This window comes from Monodon monoceros, unplaced genomic scaffold, assembly GCF_005190385.1.
Source record: "Monodon monoceros isolate NGI ecotype Baffin Bay Population unplaced genomic scaffold, NGI_Narwhal_1 Super_Scaffold_16, whole genome shotgun sequence".
NCBI lineage: Eukaryota > Metazoa > Chordata > Mammalia > Artiodactyla > Monodontidae > Monodon > Monodon monoceros.
Genome location: NW_021703772.1, coordinates 37,956,861 through 37,977,820, shown reverse-complemented (window position 1 = coordinate 37,977,820; position 20,960 = coordinate 37,956,861). Strand labels below are relative to the sequence as shown.

Here is a 20,960-nt window from a genome sequence, read left to right as displayed (position 1 = left end):
AATCTACAAACAACAAAAGCTGGAGAGGGTATGGAGAAAAGGGAACCCTCTTGCAGTGCTGGTGGGAATGTAAATTGATACAGCCACTATGGAGAACAGTATGGAAGTTACTTAAGAAACTAAAACTAGAACTACCATATGACCCAGCAATCCCACTACTGGACATATACCCAGAGAAAACCATAATTCAAAAAGACACATGCACCCCAATGTTCACTGCAGCACTATTTACAATAGCCAGGTCATGGAAGCAACCTAAATGCCCATCGACAGGTGAATGGATAAAGAAGATGTGGTACATATATACAATGGAATATTACTCAGCCATAAAAAGGAACAAAATTGGGTCATTTGTAGAGACGTGGATGAATCTAGAGACTGTCATACAGAGTGAAGTAAGTCAGAAAGAGAAAAACAAATATGGTATATTAATGCATATATGTGGAATCTAGAAAAATGGTACAGATGAGCTGGTTTGCGGGGGGGGGGGTGGTGGTGGGATGAATTGGGAGATTGGGATTGATATATATACACTAATATGTATAAAATAGATAACTGATAAGAACCTGCTATATAAAAAAATAAAATAAAATTCAAAAAAAAGAATGCTTAATAATGTGGAGTGATGTTCACAAACTATGGTTGTGCGCAAAAAGCAAGTACTAAAACACTATGAATGAATGAACCCATTTTTGTAAAAACACTAAACATTCTAGAAGGATGTACCACAAAAGCCCTGAGATCACTTCCTGGCACATGGTAAACACTGTATACTTGCTTGCTAACTATTATCGAAGTAGAGTCAGGGAACTAAGGGATAGAGACCGGGGTATCTACCACTGACACAGTTCTGAGTCCAGCTCAGACCTTAGTTAACAGTTGCCACATGAAGGATGCTTTCTGGTTAAAAGAGAGATCCAGCAATGTCTCCTCAACTGAACTGGCTTGAACCAGAGCTATGAAAATGTGCCTATCACCATGAATAGCAGCAGACCTATTTTACTTCATGTTTTGATCATATGAGTAATACATGAATGCACTCTTCTTTTAAAAGATGGGTTGTTGGGCTTCCCTGGTGGCGCAGTGGTTGAGAGTCCGCCTGCCAATGCAGGGGACACAGGTTCGTGCCCCGGTCCAGAAAGATCCCACATGCCGCGGAGCGGCTGGGCCCGTGAGCCATGGCCGCTGAGCCTGTGCGTCCGGAGCCTGTGCTCCGCAACGGGAGAGGCCACAGCAGTGAGAGGCCCGCGTACCGCAAAAAAAAAAAAAAAAGATAGATTGTTAAAGATTTACGTAAAGTCCCCTTGAGAATCATCCCCAATGCTGGACTCTCTTCACTCCCTGAAGAAAACTACTACTCTGAATTTGGTTGGTGAGCTTCCAGTTTCTTTTATGTCTTCATATACAAATATGTGTACCCATAGAAAATCAGAGAATTAAGCTGAGTGGCCAATACAATAGTCTTCTTGTTTTTTAAAATATTACACAATTTTTAAAAATTTATAGCACTATTTCATAAGTATGCTTTTACATTAATGTGTCATATTGTAATAACACTGAATTTCCTTGTTTCATTCAATAATACATTTTTCATATCTGTTTATGTTGAAACTTAGAGAATGAGTCAATTCTCTTTATTTGCCACATGTATTCCAACATATAAATACACATGTTTTTAGACATTCTCTCTATTGATGGGTATTTCAATTGTTTCCAGTGTTTCACTAGTCAAACAATGCTGCTATGAACATCCAGAAAATGACTCCTTACGCAAATGTCCAAGTATTTGTCTAGGATAGATAATTAGAAACGGACTTTCTGTGTCAACAGTCATGCACACTTTTGGTTTTCATAGTCTGAACCCTCCAGATTGTGTCAGGGTACACACTCACAGTGTATGATTGCTTAATTTCCCCACATTCTCATCAACACTTGATATTATCAGTTATTTAAAATATTGCAGGACTTCCCTGGTGACGCAGTGGTTAAGAATCCGCCTGACAGTGCAGGGGACACGGGTTCGAGCCCTGGTCCAGGAGGATCCCACATGCCGTGGAGCAACTAAGCCCATGTATCACAACTACTGAACCTACGCTCTAGAGGCTGAGTGCCACAACTACTGAAGCCTGCGCACCTAGAGCTCTTGTGCTCTGCAACGAGCAGCCACCGCAATGAGAAGCCCACGCACCACAACGAAGAGTAGCCCCGACTCACTGCAACTAGAGAAAGCCCGCACACAGCAATGAAGACCCAATGCAGCCAAAAATAAAGAAATAAAATAAAATAGTGCAAATCTGATTGGAGAAAAATGGTCTCACATTTTTGTGTTTCCTGTTTTAACAGTGAGGTTGGGCATCTTCTAATATGTTTGTTTACTGGTCATTTATAATTCATTCTCTGAGAACCATTTATTTATATTCTTTGCCTATTTCTCCTATTTTTCTACTATGTTTTTCTTATAATTTATATGTATACAATCGTATTGTCATTATTTTTTTAATTTAATTTAATTTATTTTTTATACAGCAGGTTCTTAGTTATCTATTTTACACATATTAGTGTATATATGTCAATCCCAATCTCCCGATTCATCCCTCCACCTTGACCCTGAGCTTGCTGCACAGCATACAGCAACACATGCCCCGCGTGTAACAAACACCAGCACTGCGTTCATGCAGCTTTGGGGTCACTTGAGGAATTGAAAGATAATTAGAAATTTAGGAAGTAGATTCTTTCAGTTACTATTTAAGTCCTCCATTCCTCTACTAATCCTCCTCCAAAAGGTTGAAGAGGCAGCTGCCAAGGAAACCTCTCCCAGAACAACAAAATTATTAGGACAAAAGCAGAGTTATCTGAATGGGGACACAGTATTTCATCAGTGTCATCCCGTGAGACCGGCTTCCTCATCCTCTTCCTCCGTCTGTCTGAGTCTTGTTTACATGTCAGAGGGAGACATCAGATGGTTTCGAGTTGAATATTTATAACTGATTTTTCTAAAGGAAGCTTCATGTTATTTACCTGCCTGTCAGGCACCATTGTGCACTGAAGGACACAGAGTCTGCATGTCTCATGATTTAAAGGCAAATGCTTTTTCCCCCAAGGACATTTTAAAGCTTATCATTTTTTTTTTTTAAAGCACTAGGCTATGCTGGTTCTGCAGAAACAAAGACACAACTAAAAGTTATCAAGCATAAACTCTAATTACAAATTAAGTACCTTTTTTTTAATCTTATCCCTATTAACACCTGATTTTATTTTCATAGATATCAGGAGTAAAGAGAACTCTGGGCATCTCTTCCAGAGGCAATATTTCTGTTCTCTTAGCCCTGTCATCTAGGAAGAAGTAGAATAAAGAAAAAAGGTAGACCAAATGACTAAAACTCTTACAGGTCAGAGAGAACAACTGACTCTTAAGGAGGGTTTAGCCAATGTTTCGCTTTTAATTATAGAAATAAATATGGGGACTTCCCTGGTGGCGCAGTGGTTAAGAATCCACCTGCCAATGCAGGGGACACAGGTTTGAGCCCTGGTCCGGGAAGATCCCACATGCTGCGGAGCAACTAAGCCTGTGCGCCTCAACTACTGAGCTCACGTGCCACAGCTACCGAAGACCACGCACCTAGAGCCCGTGCTCTGCAACAAAGAGAAGCCACCACAATGAGAAGCCCGCACACCACAAAGAAGAGTAGCCCCACTCACCACAACTAGAGAAAGCCCACGCACAGCAACGAAGACCCAACACAGCCAAAAAAATAGATAAACAAATTAATTTAAAAGAAAAAGAAATATGAAAGAAAGATCATATGAAGTATGATTATAATACAGTGAGATCAGCTTGCTTTTGATTTTTTTTTTTTAAACAAACAGACCAAATCTTATTACAGCCCAGGAGCACTGTCCTTCAAAGCAATGACCTTGGAACAGTGTATGATAATTCCATGTATGTAGCATTGTCCAAAGCATTTTAAAAACTCCCCTTGGAGCTGCCTTTGGAACCAATTTATATACCCATCAGCAAATGGCCCATTACTTTATAACTGCACTACATTGGAGGCCAAAATCAGCATTGACTCATTTAATCACCCCTCTTTCTCTAGACCAAAAAAAATACCAAATCCAACCTCAAAGGATGAATATTTGTTATGCGTGAGATAATCAAAAGAATGACCTGCTACCAGCTCTGGAGGCAATTTGCACTGGGAATAGTAATCACATTTTGAACAATCACAGGAAATAATTTTACAGGAATACCACTTGTTTGGTGGCCTATGTTCTAATAAATTTACTATTTTTAATTAGTAAATTAAAAACACCCTCACAAACACTCCCATTTTAGAGGGTGGGTACTTCTGGTTTTCTTCCTTCAGCCCAGAACTCTCTTGCGTGTCTCCAGAGTTTCTCTACAGGGTCTCGTTACTGTGGCTGTTTCTCTGTGTGCTCTGTTTTCTATATCTCAAGCCTAGGCTCTTAACTCTTGGTCACTGATTGGTTCACATTGATCTCATTCATCCATCTCCAGGCAAACGATTTAGCAAGCCCTTGACCTTGTATTTGCCTTAATCCTGACTCGGCCAGTTCCAAAACAGAAGCTAGAAGCAGGTGGGGAAAACAAAGCCAGAATGTGGACTGACAGAAGAAGAGGAAATCTGCAAGGCCTGAAATTCCTCGCTGTCTGCTCAGAGGTATTCAGGGTTCCATCTGCCTGGCTAATGGGAGATAATGTCAGTAGGAATTCAGCGGGCTTGGGTTACACTATGCTCTGTAAGTTAATACAACAATGCAGAACACAGCTGTAATGGGCAATTCTGGCAAAGCCAAGTGATTTGTCCAACGTGGGAATTGTTAGCACCTCATTCATTATTAAATTGGAAAACAGTTTGGTTGGATTCCCTAAAGGGTCAGCTGCCAGATGTAAGCTCAGAGATGAAATCATTGCTCTTGCAATGATATTTCTTATACATATTGAATAAAGGACCTTTTGGGGAAATTAAAACCATGAGAATTCCAAGAATTCGCCTAAGTTTCCACAGCTGAATAACATTTCTGAAGAACTTTCCCAATGCTCTCCCATGCCCTTAGTCTTCCTAATTTGATGAGGGAAGTAGGAAAAATTCCATAGCATGTGCCACCCAAAATTATACTAGAGACATTAATAGCCAGTGATTCTTCCTAGATGACTGGGCTAAGAAAACAGGTGTACAGATCTAGATATACAGAACAGTTTCTCCTGGCTCTACTGAATAAGCCCCGTTTAAAAGAAGCTGGTGTACTCCATGCCCACGTGAAGGGGAGGTGAAATCAAGTTTCTTGATCACCAGGCCCCAGATGCCTGAAAAAAAAACAGATGGGTCCTTCATGCTGAAGAATTAAAACCTTCCCCTTCGAATGTGGAGAAACAAACCAAAAACCAAAAAACCAAAGCTGGGGATCTAAAACAAGGTTTTGAATTTGTACATTCATGAATCAAACATTCCTCTGAGACCCAGATCTGTCTCTTAATACAACATTTAGATGGTGAGTACAGCGGGTCGGGACCATTAGGTGTCATACCACAAAACTCTTTATTTTTCACCCTCACCAATTCTGCCTATAATTTTCCGTGGGCCAAATTTCTACTGTTGGGGCGACCAGCCAGGTGTGCGCTGGCTGTTAGCCATAGACTGTGCCAGCCTCAAACAGTACATGTTCTGTTTGGAACACAGCCCTGAAACATCTTTAGAATTATCAGAATGAAGGCCTGTTCTCAAGAGCACCAGAAGTACTACGTGGAATCTAACTTAAGTTCCACGAGATTGTCAAGAGCACAGGGCACAAACATTGTAAGGCACAAAATATTTGTTTCCTGGGAAAACCCACCTCAAGGACACAAACACAACAAAAATGAGGGCAATGTGAGTCTTCTTTGTGTATCACAGCACAATGCTTGCTTCTTTTTCATAATGTTCTCCACATCTGCTCGAATACCATGTCAGTTCCTACCTTTGCATAGATGACTTTAGAATTCTACAGTTTCCCTACTGCATACAAAGGTAAAACCTTATTATAGGCCTTTTGCATAGTCTGTGGGAAGAGGCATTGCCTCCAGATTTGAATCTCCCCAAACCAAAAGAAGGAGGAAGAAAGCCAGCTGGCCTGCATACAATCCACACTGAGACACGTGCACGTGCTCAGATTCATTCTGGGGATTTGTCTAGCAAATACTCAAGGGAGAAAGCACATACTGGTTTTGGAAACCTGTTTGGTTAGATGTACCAAGCATACAGGTTTCCAAAAATGAAAACACTGACATTTAAAAAATCTGATGAAATATTTAAAATACATCGAAAAATAAAGAGAATAATATCACAAAGACCAGTACACACACAAATCTGATTTAACATGTGTTGGCCATATTTACTCCAATTTTTAAAAAATAAAAAATTTTACAGAGTTATAGTCTCTTTCATACCCTCCTCTGAAGACATCTCTCACTCAGTTGTTCTCCTCAGAGGTAACCACTATCCAGAAATGGATATGTTTCCTTTCCTTCCATATTTTTATTATTTGATTATATCATTACAGTAATGTATCCATAAGCAAAACATAGTATTGTTTTGTAATGCAATTTAAATATATGTAAATACACATACACATTTACATGTGTTCACGTAGACCTTAAGAAAACAGCTTTCTTGTTTGTTCTTTGTTTTTTTACAATGAAAAAAAATTATAAGATATCCAAATGTACTGAATTCATTTACAATACTGGGCCTGGTTAGACAGTCAGGAATCAGACTTCCAAAGCAATATAAAAGTTTCACTGGAGAAGTCATTTTTCAATAAGAAGAAGGTCTTGCATTGTCCCTTGTCTACTGATAAACTCCATGATCAAATAAACTTCCACGAGCACAGTAAAGAAATTTTGTTTGGGTTCATTGTAGTAGTCAATCCAGTAAATTGGTCATTTAAATTTTTATCTGCAATTGACTTTTAAGTACAGCTGATATTTACCTGACAGAATCAGGAGTTCAATGATACCTGCATCTCCCAGAAACGCAGCCACGTGAAGCGGGGTTCGCTTCTCAGAATCCTGAAACAATGGCAAAGATAAACAAGTCAGTGGCAGCCGGAGGTATCTTTTGTAGTTAGAGTACGACATGTCACTCACTCTGAGATTAATGCTTGTGACAGAGAGTGAAGGCCAAACACCTACTCAGGTGAGTTCTGGTTACACATTTCTCTCAGCATCTCCCACAGTCACGTGTACGAAAGATCCTGATTTCTGTGTCTATGTGTCGTATTTGCCTCCCTGCTCCTTTTATTGAAGCCCAGTTCAGGTCAAGGATGGACCACCATGCACTGGATGATGAAATTCAACTTATTTTTAAACCTTCAGTATGGTTAAAAAAAAAAAAAATTCAAATCTTTCTACCTACCTTAACAGCATAGTTCAAAGCTTTCAATGATTTATTTTCTTTCTAAGAGAACCTAGTGGAATTGTTCACAAGGACATTTTCCGTCAACTGTTGCCTAGACCACCGCCCATTCAGGTAGTACTTATTGAATGCCTACTAGGTGCCAGAAGCCAGATTCTGGGGACAGGGAGGGTGACCACGACAGGCCCAGTCCCTGGCTTCATGAAACTCACAATCATGTGGGGAGGCCGACAATAGTCATGTAAGCCAATGGCACATGAGATCCTTTCAGATGGTGATAAAGGCCATAACAAAATAAAAACAGGATAATGAGATCAAGTGACTGGGGAGATGGGAAAAAGAGTCCTTAGAGTGGTTGAGTAAGGCCTTTCAGAGGATGTTGACCTTGAAGCTGAGAGGTGAGGTAGATATTACTGTTTCAAAGATGAGAAACTATGGCTCAAATAAATTAAGAAATGTCCTCAAGACCCCATAGGTATATAGCAGAGTCAAGATTAGACCTTCGCCTGTCAGATTCCAGCCTCGGTCCTCGGCAAGGCATTTAACATATTGTGCTGAGAGGCAGCATGCTAACAGGCAGGGGAAGAAATACTGCTTTCCCATTTGTAAACTGGAGATGATAGTATCTCCCTAGAGAACTGATAAGAACATTCAAGATAATGTAAGTAAATAAGTCCTAGGCAGGCATGAGGCTTGGCGCATGCCCAGCAAGTGCTCCGTAGCAGCCATTATTGTCACAGCATAGATAGTTGTGCGATACTGTAACCCAACAGGACCCTATGGGGCCTTCCTGGGACAGGACCCACGTCCCTGTCCTCTACCTGCCTCTTGTTTGTAGAAAAACTTTAGCCTCCTAGGCCTTCCCCGAGTTCCAAAGAATAAATTTAATCAAAGAAGTGAGAAAGAAAGAAACAAAGAAAAGTAAGAGAAAATAATAATAGTTTAGCCATTAAACAAAGTCTAGGACCTTTAGTTCCTCCTCAAGTGCTATAGAAAATATCCTGAGCCACATCCTTGAGTTGTTTTACAGATACTGAAACCCCCACCAAGAGGAAGAAGTTAACTGCATGCTGACCACAAGCACGTAGACCCCAGATAAGTTGGAACCAGAAGGTTGATGATGTTGATTCCCAATTACCTCACCACCAACCAATCAGAAGAATGTCCACAAGCTGGTCACACATCCCAAAACCGTCTCCCTCACCCTGACTTTAAAAACCTTTCCCCGAAAGCCATTGAGGAGTGCAGGCATTTTGAGCATTAGCCACCCCTTGCTAAGGCAAGTACCCCTTGCTTGGTCTTGTGATAAACGCTGCACCTTCCTTCACTACAGCCCAGTATCAGTAGATGGTCTTTACTGCACGTAGGCGAGCAGACCCAAGTTTGGTTTGGTTACATCTTCCCTCTAAGACTGAGAACTCTCATAGAGTAAAGAACAGGTCTTACTCCCCTCTCTCCCCACAGTAGCAGCACAGTAGGTGCTCAGCATAAGCTGACCAAACTGAACTAGTCTATGTGTGTGGTCTCTTCCACAAACTTCCATCAACTGTCCCATAACAACAGTAACCAAAGCCTATATGCTATCTTAAAGGTTTCTCCTGAAACTAGCATGCATTTTAGTTTCGAGATTCGTGGATTCACTACTGATTTGAATCCTCATTCCTATCATCACTTGATTAGACAACATACCTAACAGTCTTTGTAGCCTAAGGATTCTGTTATTCTGTTTGCAGACAGTTCAGGCCCTCTGCTCTCAGTCTCTCTCAGACCATAGCTTGTAGGCATTTCATGACTCACTAATATCTAAAACAGATGGCAGGCAGGGAACATGACAAGAACTGATCTTCAGACCCGTCTATTTGTTAGGAGGTCTGGTAAATAGGTTTTATGAATGCATTAACTAACTTTTCAGTGGATCAAAAGAGGGGGGTTGAGTTAGCTGGGAATTTATGTTGTCTATGTATGCTGCAGGCAATCACTACAGATAAGAGGAAATAGGGCAGTCATGTTAACTATTCCATATTAAATAATGGTATGCCTTGGAAAATTCAGTAAGATATACAACCATGGTTAACCCCCTTATTGCTATATCATCCTTCCTGTGAAAATAAAGTTTCAATATTTAAAAACATGTTTGCATCTTTGAGAATCAAGTGTATTAATTTGTGCAATGAACTATACAAATAACTGAGACCAGACTTCCACAAATGTCTTCTATTTCTATTTCTTCTACTGATATTTCTACAAGCACTTTCCTTTTTAGCTTCATATTCTCTTTGAATCCTCATTATATCAACTGAAAAGTATCTCTTGGGTCTTAGGATAAAAGTTATATAATTATATGCTCTTTTGTGAATTGAACTGGTTCCAGAGTTTTGTTCAAAAATTAAACCTCACCTAAGTGATTTAAACAAGGACTAACCCAACGCAAATTATAACTTTAATTTGACCTGAAGCAAAGTCAATGCTCTGTTTGAGAACTTGGCCTCAAATAAAAGCCAAGAAAACACCAATATCCAAATCTGGTTGGTCCATCATTATACAACTGGCTTTGCTCATTCTGCGGCCCCTTTTATGACACGACTTGTTCAAACTGAAGTTTTTATATTATAAAATGGGTGTGTTACATGAGATCATATTGTAAAAACTCCTTGATTGTAAATCCCAGTGTTCCTGTTAATATGCATTTAAAGGTTTCCTGTAGCTTCCTGAACATCTATGCCAATTGACACTCTCCTTCAGTGACAAGCCATAGACAGGTAACTGCAGAGAAGATCTGTATTCAGGAAGTAGTTGTTTGGTTCGCTGAAGCAGCAGAATCATATAAATCATTTCATGTGCTATTAAGACCTTATCCAAAATAACAATGCATTACTACTACTGACCAACACCTGCTCTCTAGCAAGGAACCCGAGTGATGTACAGGATCATGAGTCGAGGGGTGAATAACAGAGCCACATTCATCACCATACCCAATAAGGTGAAACCAGCCAGGTTTCACCAACTGCAGTTCATCCTCTGCCTAAGTATAGGGCCACTCTACTTGCCATAAGCTAGACAAATGGAGTAGGAGATGCAATGGTAGAAGAAGGAGGGGGAAGGCTCTGGGGAAAACAGAATACTAGTAATAATACTAGTAAAAATAGGTCCTAGGCCAATGATACCCCTATGGCATCTAAAAGAAGAAACAAAACCTATCTGGTGCAGATGTAGAGAATGGACTTGAGGACACGGGGAGGGGGAAGGGTAAGCTGGGACGAAGTGAGAGAGTGGCATGGACATATATACACTACCAAATGTAAAATAGATCGCTAGTGGGAAGCAGCCACATAGGACAGGGAGATCAGCTCGGTGCTTTGTGACCACCTAGAGGGGTGGGATAGGGAGGGTGGGAGGGAGACACAAGAGGGAGGGGATATGGGGATACATGTATATGTATAGCTGATTCACTTTGTTATAAAGCGGGACCGTTGTAAAGCAATTATACTCCAATAAAGATGTTAAAAAAAAAAAACCTATCTGGTACTTATGCAGGGCTTTTAATTTTTTTTCAAAATGTCTTTTCATGTCTTCTATTACTTAAATCTCATAATATCCCTATCAGAGGAGACACACCTTTCAGAACTGTGTTGTTAAGTCTTGTTACCACTATTTAAAAGATAGGGAATCTGACCCCTAGATTATATGACTTGCCCAACACAGCAAACTGATGTCAAAGAATTAGGTGTGTTGGCTACCAACCTAAAACTGTTTTCTTTATAAAAATGGAAGCAAGAACATCATCTTAGAAGTTGCCTTGAGAGTCTAAAAAACTTTCCATTAATTATAATCCCTAAGAGATTCTGGGGAAAATGTGATACACATATAGTAAACATTCATTTAAATGAGCTTACAGTAAGTTAAAGTAATAGTCTGGGGCCAGAAATGAAGAGTAAAGTGAGAACCAAAGCTGGAAGCACATGAGCTTATTACCCTGCAGGGAGAAGTCATACCCCAGGAGCCTGGGACTGAACACTTGCTCAGGGATGGGAGGTGAGGTAGAGAACTGGAACTGGAAGACCCATGAAGTGGTCTTGAAGAAAGATCCTTGAAGTACAATGGTGGGCTCGAGAAAAAGCCAGACACTCCATGGGCAGATGGCAAAGCGATGCCTTGGCCTAGATTCTTGGTGGAAGAACAAAAGTGTCCCCGCTGAGCACCCACGTCCCCAGAGTCTGCCCTCGTGTGGTCTGGGGTTTTGAATTCACAATACCATTGTAGTCTAGAAACTTTCAAGCTAAAAAATCGGCATAAAAATTGGTTCTAAGCCAAGGATACCCCTAGGGTGCCAAGAAGAAGAAACAAAATCTATCTGGACAGACGTGCCCTCAATCCAAGCAATCCAGGATTCCCACATATTAAACCTCCGCTGAAGACGAGCTCACCAGCCTAAACCACAGACCCACGTAGAAACAATTAATTTCCCATAAGCCAGGGTTAGCAGGCATAACAACCAGCAAGAGCCTGAGATAATATTATAGAAGAAGCAGACAGAGATATGAGTAATGTCTAAAATCATTTAAACATGAAGGACAAAGCCCAAGGGGGAAAACAAGACCTTCTCTTTTTTTAACTGAACAAAATTTGGGGGAAGAGGTATGAAGGAAGAGTTACAGGAAGCAGTACAAATGATGCTAGAAACCATGTAAGGCTTTGGTCTAAGAGAGATGAAAACAAAAGTTAAAAAAAGAAAATTGGAGAAGGATAAAATAAGTACAGTGACTTTGGGATATGTTTTACAACCATTTATTCAGCCATATTTTCTAGGCACAGACATTTATTGAGAAGGTATTATCTCCCAGACATTGTGGTAGATGTTAGGAATGGAAAATTTAAAACATCCAGTCCTCACCCTAAAGACACAGTCCAGTTACCAGTTTCCAAATTTAGGACATCAGAACAGAAACAAAAGCAGGGACATGGTAATTAGTGATATTCGTGATGTTAAAACATTTGTGAAAATAAACTGAGACAAATGTTGTAGTAAATATTGCCCCAAAACCTGTCCAATTCTGACCAAGCCTGGGCAGGAAGTCTAAACCGACAAGAAAAAAAGTCTCTCCTGAACTGGGAAGTAAACAAATTTTGCCCAGGACTCTCGAGAGGCCCTACTGGCTCCAGCTTAAATGGGAACTTTGGAAGCCCTGGATCAGACTTCCAGGTCAGTCACAGAGCCCAGCCTGTATCTTACAGGCTGCCTTAGGGGTAGTTTCTGGATCGAAATTAGAATCTAGGACCAGGGTAGGACCAGAGTAGCCTTCGGGCAGAGTGGCCGAGCTACATGTTCTGCACCATTTGCATTCACTTCTGTTACCCAAGTGGATTCTCTGTGATGGCCAATAGCTCATGAATGGTTGTGTAGGTCTTTACAACACTCAGGAATACAAGAGGAGAAAACAATTCAAAAGCAAGCACAGATTAGAAATAACTCATCAATGTAGTTTTTAAATAGACTGTCAAGAACCACAAAAAGAGAGATCTTTTTCCATTCCCCAGGAGCTCCCATTCCAAATAGCCCTTGGCAAACAGATTCAGACCCATGGAAAAAAATCAGGTTTCTTCCGAAGGAAGGAAGGTAAACCCTCCCTTTCTATGCATAGCCAAAGACACACAGCCAGCTGGCGTCTGAGCTAAATTTGCAGTATGTCACAGAAAGATCAGGCAGAGGAAGTTTCTGTCGTCTGTTTACCAAAGAAGCAGATGAAAGAAAATAGGGAACTAGAAGTATGTCCATGTAAAGTGAGCTTGACATGGGCAGAGAGTCCGTTCTGGCAGCTGAAAATACTGTGTAGGCAGGCCGACTGAGAGGGCACCCCAAGCCTCTCTTTTGAAGATTAAGAACTGTTTATTACATGCTTTGGAAATTCTCAGCTAGAAGTGCATGATCTAATCTTCATTGTAAGTATCTGTCATACACTAAAACAAACATCCCTCCCTACAAAGAAATAGCTTATATACCAAGACGGGCAGGTGGAGCAATATCAGAAAACAAACTCTGCAAGCCTCTCCTGTCGTGAAATACAAAAGTTAAGTTCCAATCGTCAACTCAAACACCCACCAATACCAAAGAAGCGAAGAAATAACTAACAACTTAGGCCCAACCAGCGTATGTGATATTGAACGGAGATCACTAGAAGCAAGCAGATATCTAAAGAACTCTGGACACAAAATATGTACCTTGGAGATACTTCAAATCATATGAGGAAAAGAGCCAAAGACACATTAAAGATTTAAATCAAACAGAACGGGAAAGATGTTTAGTCTGAAGGTGGGGAATTAAAAGAAATTTGTGAAGAAGAAAGCAAAGGAGGGAAACAAAAATCATGTTTCTTTTTAACATCTCACAAATACAGAGGAGTACAGAAAATACCAGATGTATATGCTCCCACCAGCAAAATCAAAAATGTCAAACATGTTAACATTTTTTACATCTGCTTCAGAACTCTGTTTTTAAAAAATAGCTTTAGGGGTAAAATGTCATGAGTATTGTGACTTGCAAATGGTCCTGATAATATATAACTTGTGTGTGTGTGTGTGTGTGTGTGTGTGTGTGTGTGTGTGTGTGAGAGAGAGAGAGAGAGACAGAGACAGAGAGAAAGACAGAGACAGAGAAAGAGACAGAAACAGAGAGAGACACAGAAACAGAGATATGTTAGGTTAGGCAGTTTTCAGTTCTTCACTACCACAAATGATGTTGCAATGTACATTCTGTACGTGTGTCTCTGGGAATATGTATGAGAATTTCCCTAGAGCAGATACCAAGAAATGAAAGGGCTGGATCTTAGGGAATATTCACGTTCAACTTTATTAGGTATTGCCAAATAGCTTTCAAAAAATGGTTCACCAATTTATACTCCCACCAGTCAAATATTAATTAGTTCCTCTCCCTGATATCCTTGCCAATATTTGCTGTTATCAACCTTATTACTCTTTGCCAATATGATATACCTAACATGGTATTTCATTGTGGCTTTGATTTATATTTCACTAAATACAGGTCAGGTTAAGATTCTTTTCATATGTTTACTAAAAGTTCTGGCTTCTTCAACTGCAAACTGCCTGTACATATCCTTTATCCATTTCCAAATTCAGTTATTAGTCTTTTTCTTATGATGTGCAGAGGGATTTTTAAAATATTGCTTAATTCAACTTTCAATGAAAACTCGTTATGCCTTCACCTAGACACAGCAGAGACGGGTCAATGTCTACCCCAAGTCACCATAAGAGAAAAATTCAGATTTACAATCGTCATTCTTCCTCCATGCATAAGTGATCCCATGGAGCTGGATTTTCCTTGGCTGGAATTTTCTATGCCTCAAAAGTGATGGTTAATATCTGCCCCTATACACCCGCACCATTGAACAACCTCATTCAACTATCACTCCGTTGGTATTTCAACCCATCCATCTGAATGTAACACAGATGTATGGGAAACACTAGTACATTTTGCTATATCAAAAATGTTCAGGGCTTCCCTGGTGGTGCAGTGGTTGAGAGTCTGCCTGCCAATGCAGGGGACACGGGTTCGTGCCCCGGTCCAGGAAGATCCCACATGCCGTGGAGCAGCTGGGCCCGTGCCCGTGAGCCATGGCCGCTGAGCCTGTGCATCCGGAGCCTGTGCTCCGCAACGGGAGAGGCCACAGCAGTGAGAGGCCCGCGTACCACAAAAAAAAAAAAAAAGTTCAAATTCAAACCTCAAAACTATACCTAATTATAGAAACTAAACAATAATCACTCAAAAGACTTTAAAATGAGATTTTAAAGTCTTATTAAAAGACTGTAAATAAAATACAGGAACTCCCTTGCGGGAATTGGCCCAGTGGTTATAACTTGGTGCTGTCATTGCCAGGTCCCAGGTTTGATCCCTGGTTGGGGAACTAAGATCCTGCAAGCTGTGTGGCCAAAAGAAAAAAGATGAAATAAGAGAAATGAGAATGCCAAAGACATTTTGATTATATGTGCCTTAGGTAACTAAATACTATATATTTTATTGCATTAATTTTTAACTAAATTAATGTATATTAAGCAAAAATTATATCAGAGATTTTTATATTTTCTAAGTTGTTCCTTAAAACAATACTGTGAGGTAAATATTATCATCCCTATTTTACAGTGGAGGAGCCTGAAACTTTGAGATGATAAGTAACTTGACCAGAGTCACACAGCTAATTAGTGGCAGAACCAGGATTCAGAACCAGATCTGATTCCATTGCTCATGCTCTTGCTGACTCTCTGAAGAGTTATAAGTAAACAAAGTGAAAGTTATTGTTTGTTATAATTGGTACTCTTGCCCTAATACTCCAGACCTAAGAACAAAATTCTCATAAGTAAAAAGTACTAGTAGGCAAGAAGAATAAAGCTGGAGAATGAATACTACCTGATTTTGAGACTTACCATAAAGCTCCAGTAATCAAGACAATTTGGAATTGGTGCAAAGGCACATATATGGACAACACATGATCTTCGAAGAAGGTACAAGGGCAACTCACTGGTAAAAAGACAGCCTTTTCAACAAATGGCACTGAAACAATTAGATATCCATAAGCAAAAACAAACAAAAAACCTCCAACCCAAACCCTGCACACTAGACAAAAATTAAATCAAGGTGGAACGTAGAACTAAATGTAAAACTTAAAATTCTAAAGGAAACATCGGAGAAATCCCTTGTGACCTTAGGTTAGACAAAGATTTCTTATATATAACACCAAAGCGTGACCCATAAAAGTACAAATTGATAAATTTAATTGCATCAAAAATAATAATTTCTGCTCTTTGAAACACACTGTTGAAAGAATGAGAAGACAAGCCACAGAGTCAAAGAAAATATTTTAAAGTATATATCAGATAAAGGACTTCTATCTAAAATATACCCCCAAAAAATCTCAGAACTCACTAATATGAAAACAATCCAATCAAAAAGTAGGCAAAAGATGTGAACAGATATTTCACCAAAGAAGATACACAGATAGCAAATAAGCACATGAAGTAATGCTCAATGACATTGATCATTCGACCTATATGATCCAGATATTCTACTCTTAGGTATTTACCCAAGAGAAAAGAAAGCATACGTCCACACAAAGGCCTGTACATGAATGCCTGTAACAGCTTTATTTTTTTTAATTTATTTTATTGAAGTATAGTTGATTTACAATGTTGTATTAGTTTCTGCTGTACAGCAAAGTGATTCACTTATGTATATATTATATATATTCTTTTTCATATTCTTTTCCATTATAGTTTAGTACAGGATATTGAATATAGTTCCCTGTGCTATACAGTAGGACCTTGTTCTTTATCCATTCTGTATACAACAGTTTGCATCTGCTAATCCTAAACTCCCAATCCACCCCTCCCTCAGCCCCCTCCCCCGCCTTGGTAGCCACAAGTCGTAACAGCTTTGTTTTAATAGTCAAAAATTGGAAACAATCCAAATTTGTATCAACAGATGAATGGATAAACAAACTGTGGTATTTTCATACAATGGAACACTACTCAGCAGTTAAAAGGAATGAACTATTGCTACATGTTACAACATGGATGAATTAAAGTAATTTTGTTGCATGAAAGGAGCCAGGCAAGAAGGAGTATGTACTGTATGAATCCATTTACATAAAAATGCCAGGAAATGCAGACTAATGTACAGTGACAGAAAGCAGATCAGGGTTTGCCTGAGGAGGCTGGAAGGGAGATTGGAAAGGGTGGGAGGAAGGGGTTGCCAAGGGGCACAAGGAAGCTTCTGGGGGTGATGGATGTATTCATTATCTTGATTGTGGTGATGGTTTCATGAGCGTAAACATGTCAAAACTGCAAATTTTTGTTTGCTGTATGTCAATTATATCTCAATAAAGCTGCTTTTAAAATACACAAGCAGGCAAATGAAACATATTCTCTTTTGCATAACATAAAGAGGTCTATATTTAAGAGTTAAAAAAATACACCTACGCAACAATTCAGTTACGAGGAAGAAAAGAAATGGCAAAGTCATGAAAGGAAATGAGGCAATTCATGTTATGTCCTGCTCATGTACAGACATAAAAGTGAAGTTCTGGCAAAAGAAGGGGGTGTTGGATTAAAGTCTGTATGCTTTAGAAACAGGCAAAAGCAAGATTTCTCTGCAAAACCTCTTAGGACGTTTACATTTCCTCAATGAAACCTTTGACAAATGTGGATTGGGTAAGGATGTAGAAAAATAAATCTAGAAAACTAAGTACAAGTATGAAAGTGAATGGTTTATGCCTAACCTGTGGGTCCACTGCAACATGTCACCAGCAGATTACCAGAGCACCCTTGGGATCTTACCACAGCGCTCAGAAATTCCCAAATGACAGAAGTCCTTTTAGGGCAGACTCTGCCTGGGGAAACTGATGGGGCATCAACTATTTATTCTGTTGCCCTCATTTCGTTTGGCCAGAAACATTTCTTGAGAGTCAGTGGAAACAGAACATAGAAAAGGGTTCTAGTCCTCTAGTCCTACAGATTGGAAAACTGGCCAACATGCTTGGGTTTTGTTGCCAGTGAAACAGTAATACACATCCACCCACTGCAAAGGCAATCATCCAGAGCTTCTGATGAAACCAAGGCAGATCTTCCCAGCACTACCTCCCCCTGCATCCTAAAAGCTAATAAAGTTCACAGATGCTCTGTGCAGCATCCCAAGTATAAGAAGAAGCAGTGTCTTTAAACTTAACGCATTGGGTAAATAGTTTCTCATGGAGAAACCGTAACTCTTGAATACATGGTGGGAAGGTTTTACTGCTAAGGATATTTAAGGGAGCCCACAGTTTGGAACTGACCTTGGTTCCAATGAGCTAACCAACAACATGAGAAGTCTAGTTTCTGTTAGGGCCCCACCCCAGGCTTCCTGTCTCTTTTAATTAGATCATTAACCAATTTCTTCAACAAAGGTGGCTAATAGGAGAGGCAGATAACTCAGAAAATCAGTTCATTACTTGGAAAATTATCTCCTATTGATAAAAGGATGGAGAAAAGGCAGTTGCTAGGTTTTCACATCTTTAAGGGGATAGCAATGGTGAAAGTTTGTCATCAGGTATATGACCACACAGTGTCGGAATCAAAATCTCAGGAGAGGAAGCCTAGAATTATAAAATATCTAAAGTGGAAGGGTATTATAGACATCCAGAGAATTTAACTGATTGGCCCAAAGTCACATAGCTGCTAATGGCAGTGGTGGAACCTTTCATTCATACAAATGACAAAATATCTACTGGAGCCTACTATGTGCTGGGCACGATGCTCAGTCCTGGGATGCAGTAGCATTCAAGAGAGGGTCCCTGCCTTCACAGAACCTCAAAGAATCTCACTTTCTTGGCTCCAGGCTATTTACGACAATGGGCTATTTACTACAGTGGACTAATTTTAGATTAATCACACCCATCAGCAAAGAGCAGACACACACTTACAGCAGTGTTAGAAAATGGCAAACAGAGAAAGAAAGAGTGTGGCATGAAAGGAGACAATGCTCAAAGGAAGCTACTCTGGACACAACAATAACTCTTAGTTACTGGGTCTGTTTCCTGCTATCTCTTTTTTATTTGGCAGTGTGGGAGGGGAATTAACAGCGAAAGCTTATAAAAACAGTTTCTGTGGTCCACAAAATCATCTTAACAAAAAAGATAAAAAGCATCTTAACTAAAATAATTAGTATCTCTTTACAAGTTATTTTTTTTCAGCCTCCAGGTGAATATTATAGAAACTGAGTTAATGTACAATACCGATTATAAAAATCACCAATGCAGTTATCAGGACCTAAGACATCAGATTGGCTCAATAAACCAAGATGTTAACAATGATAACCTCTGGGTGAAGAATATTATGGGTGTTCTTCACTTTCTTCTTTCTTTGCCTGTATTTCAAGATTTATATTAACACAGTTTAGAAACAGAAAAACCAAAATTCCTTTTGTAAATAAGAAAGACTTTCCTATTTAAAAAACAAAACAGAAACAAAACAAACAAAAAAAACAGGCCTGCTCTAACAAGAGCTAGTTGTAAGTAATTAAATATAAATAGCAAAGCACTGGACGTTATCTCCTGTCCAAAACCTTTGTTATCTTGTAGTAAGGTTTTAAATGATTGATATGCAAATGTGTTTCTTTGCAAATGACAAAATATTATGTTTATGAATAAACCTGGAAAAACTGTAATTTGTATAATGCTCCACAGAGTTGCCAAAGCATCATCCTACACAATGCATCACAGGAAGTCAGGGAGACTGATCAAGTAGATATTGTTATCCCCATTTAACAGGACAGCAATCAAGGCCAACCTAGAGAGTTGAATGACTTGCCAAGTGTCACACACCAACTTTTGGTGACTCTGGGTGTCTTGATTCCACATTCTCTGCGTTCTCTCACAATACTACACAGGGCTGTACTAGCTGGTATGAATTCCTCGCCGAGGAAGAACCTGCTTCCACCCTTCTCATGGCACTTTGGACCTTTGGTCCTACTCTGACCTTTCCTGTCAAGTGACCTGCAGTATAGGGATGGACACATGCACGCACGCACACACACACTTTCATTAGAGGCATCCTCCTGTGGCCTAAAGAACATACACTCTGGAGTCAGAATGACCTGACTTTGAATCCCTCCTCTGCCACTTAGGAGCTGTGTGACTTTGGCCAAATAAATCAGCCTCTCTGAGACCTATTTTCCTTTTCTGTAAAATGAAAACAGGATCATCTCCCTTGCAGTCACAAATCAGATGTCCAATAAATATCAGCCATCTTATTATTATTACTGTCATCTTTGTGGCTTATCCTAATTTTTTTAGCTCCCCTTGGTGATTAGACTAAATAAGGAGATTCAGAACAGTTTCTGGGGAAACAGTTTTTTACTGTTAAGAAATGGTATTTGTTTACCAGAAGAAGGGCTGGCAATGCCTGCTCAAAGTTGGCCCACAGCAGTGCTTTGCCTGCTTCCTCTCCGGCCTAAAGCAGCCAACTCGGTGGGCTTGGCCATTGTTACCTGTCCCACCTCAACCAAAGTAACCAAAGCTTCTCCCAGACTCCAGAGTCGGGCCTCGCATAATTCGTCCTTCATCTCGTGGGACCCACAGTGGAGTCTTTTCCTCTCATGGAACCACCTAAAACACCTACCCCCCCAGCAGCTCTAAACCCTTGCTGAGAATGTATCTCTGCTGCCATGAAGGCCTCCTTTCTCATCCAGTGTCGGTAGCTCAGCAGAGTCAGCAACCTAGACAGATGGGAGCTGCCCTTGGGGCTTGGATGCTGTGCCCTTTCTCTCCTCCCCCAAAGCTGAAAAGCTTCGAACTAGGCATCGCCAAGCTAGAAAGCTCACTAAACCTTTCTGACACTTGACAGGAGAGTTTTGCTATCCAAGACACCTACGCTATTAATCAACATCTCCCTTATTAACTTATTAGAAGTAAAGCCACCACAGAATCATTAAAGGTACTCAGGAAAATAAACAGGGGGCCACTTTCTACAACAAAAAGCAAAGGAGCACTCATCTACGCCCTTCCT

The 20,960-nt window shown here is 40.0% G+C and overlaps 1 protein-coding gene across 2 annotated transcripts in view; it reads right to left on the bottom strand.

Annotated features, from left to right (window-relative positions):
• The window catches only part of ANKRD44 (ankyrin repeat domain 44), a 325,912-nt gene that overhangs the window by 158,566 nt on the left and 146,386 nt on the right, over nucleotides 1-20,960 (bottom strand). For both annotated transcript variants that reach the window (XM_029224527.1, XM_029224528.1), the window contains exon 3: nucleotides 6,991-7,069. In XM_029224527.1, coding sequence (XP_029080360.1) covers nucleotides 6,991-7,069 — 79 coding nt within the window. The remainder of the gene's footprint in view (nucleotides 1-6,990; nucleotides 7,070-20,960) is intronic.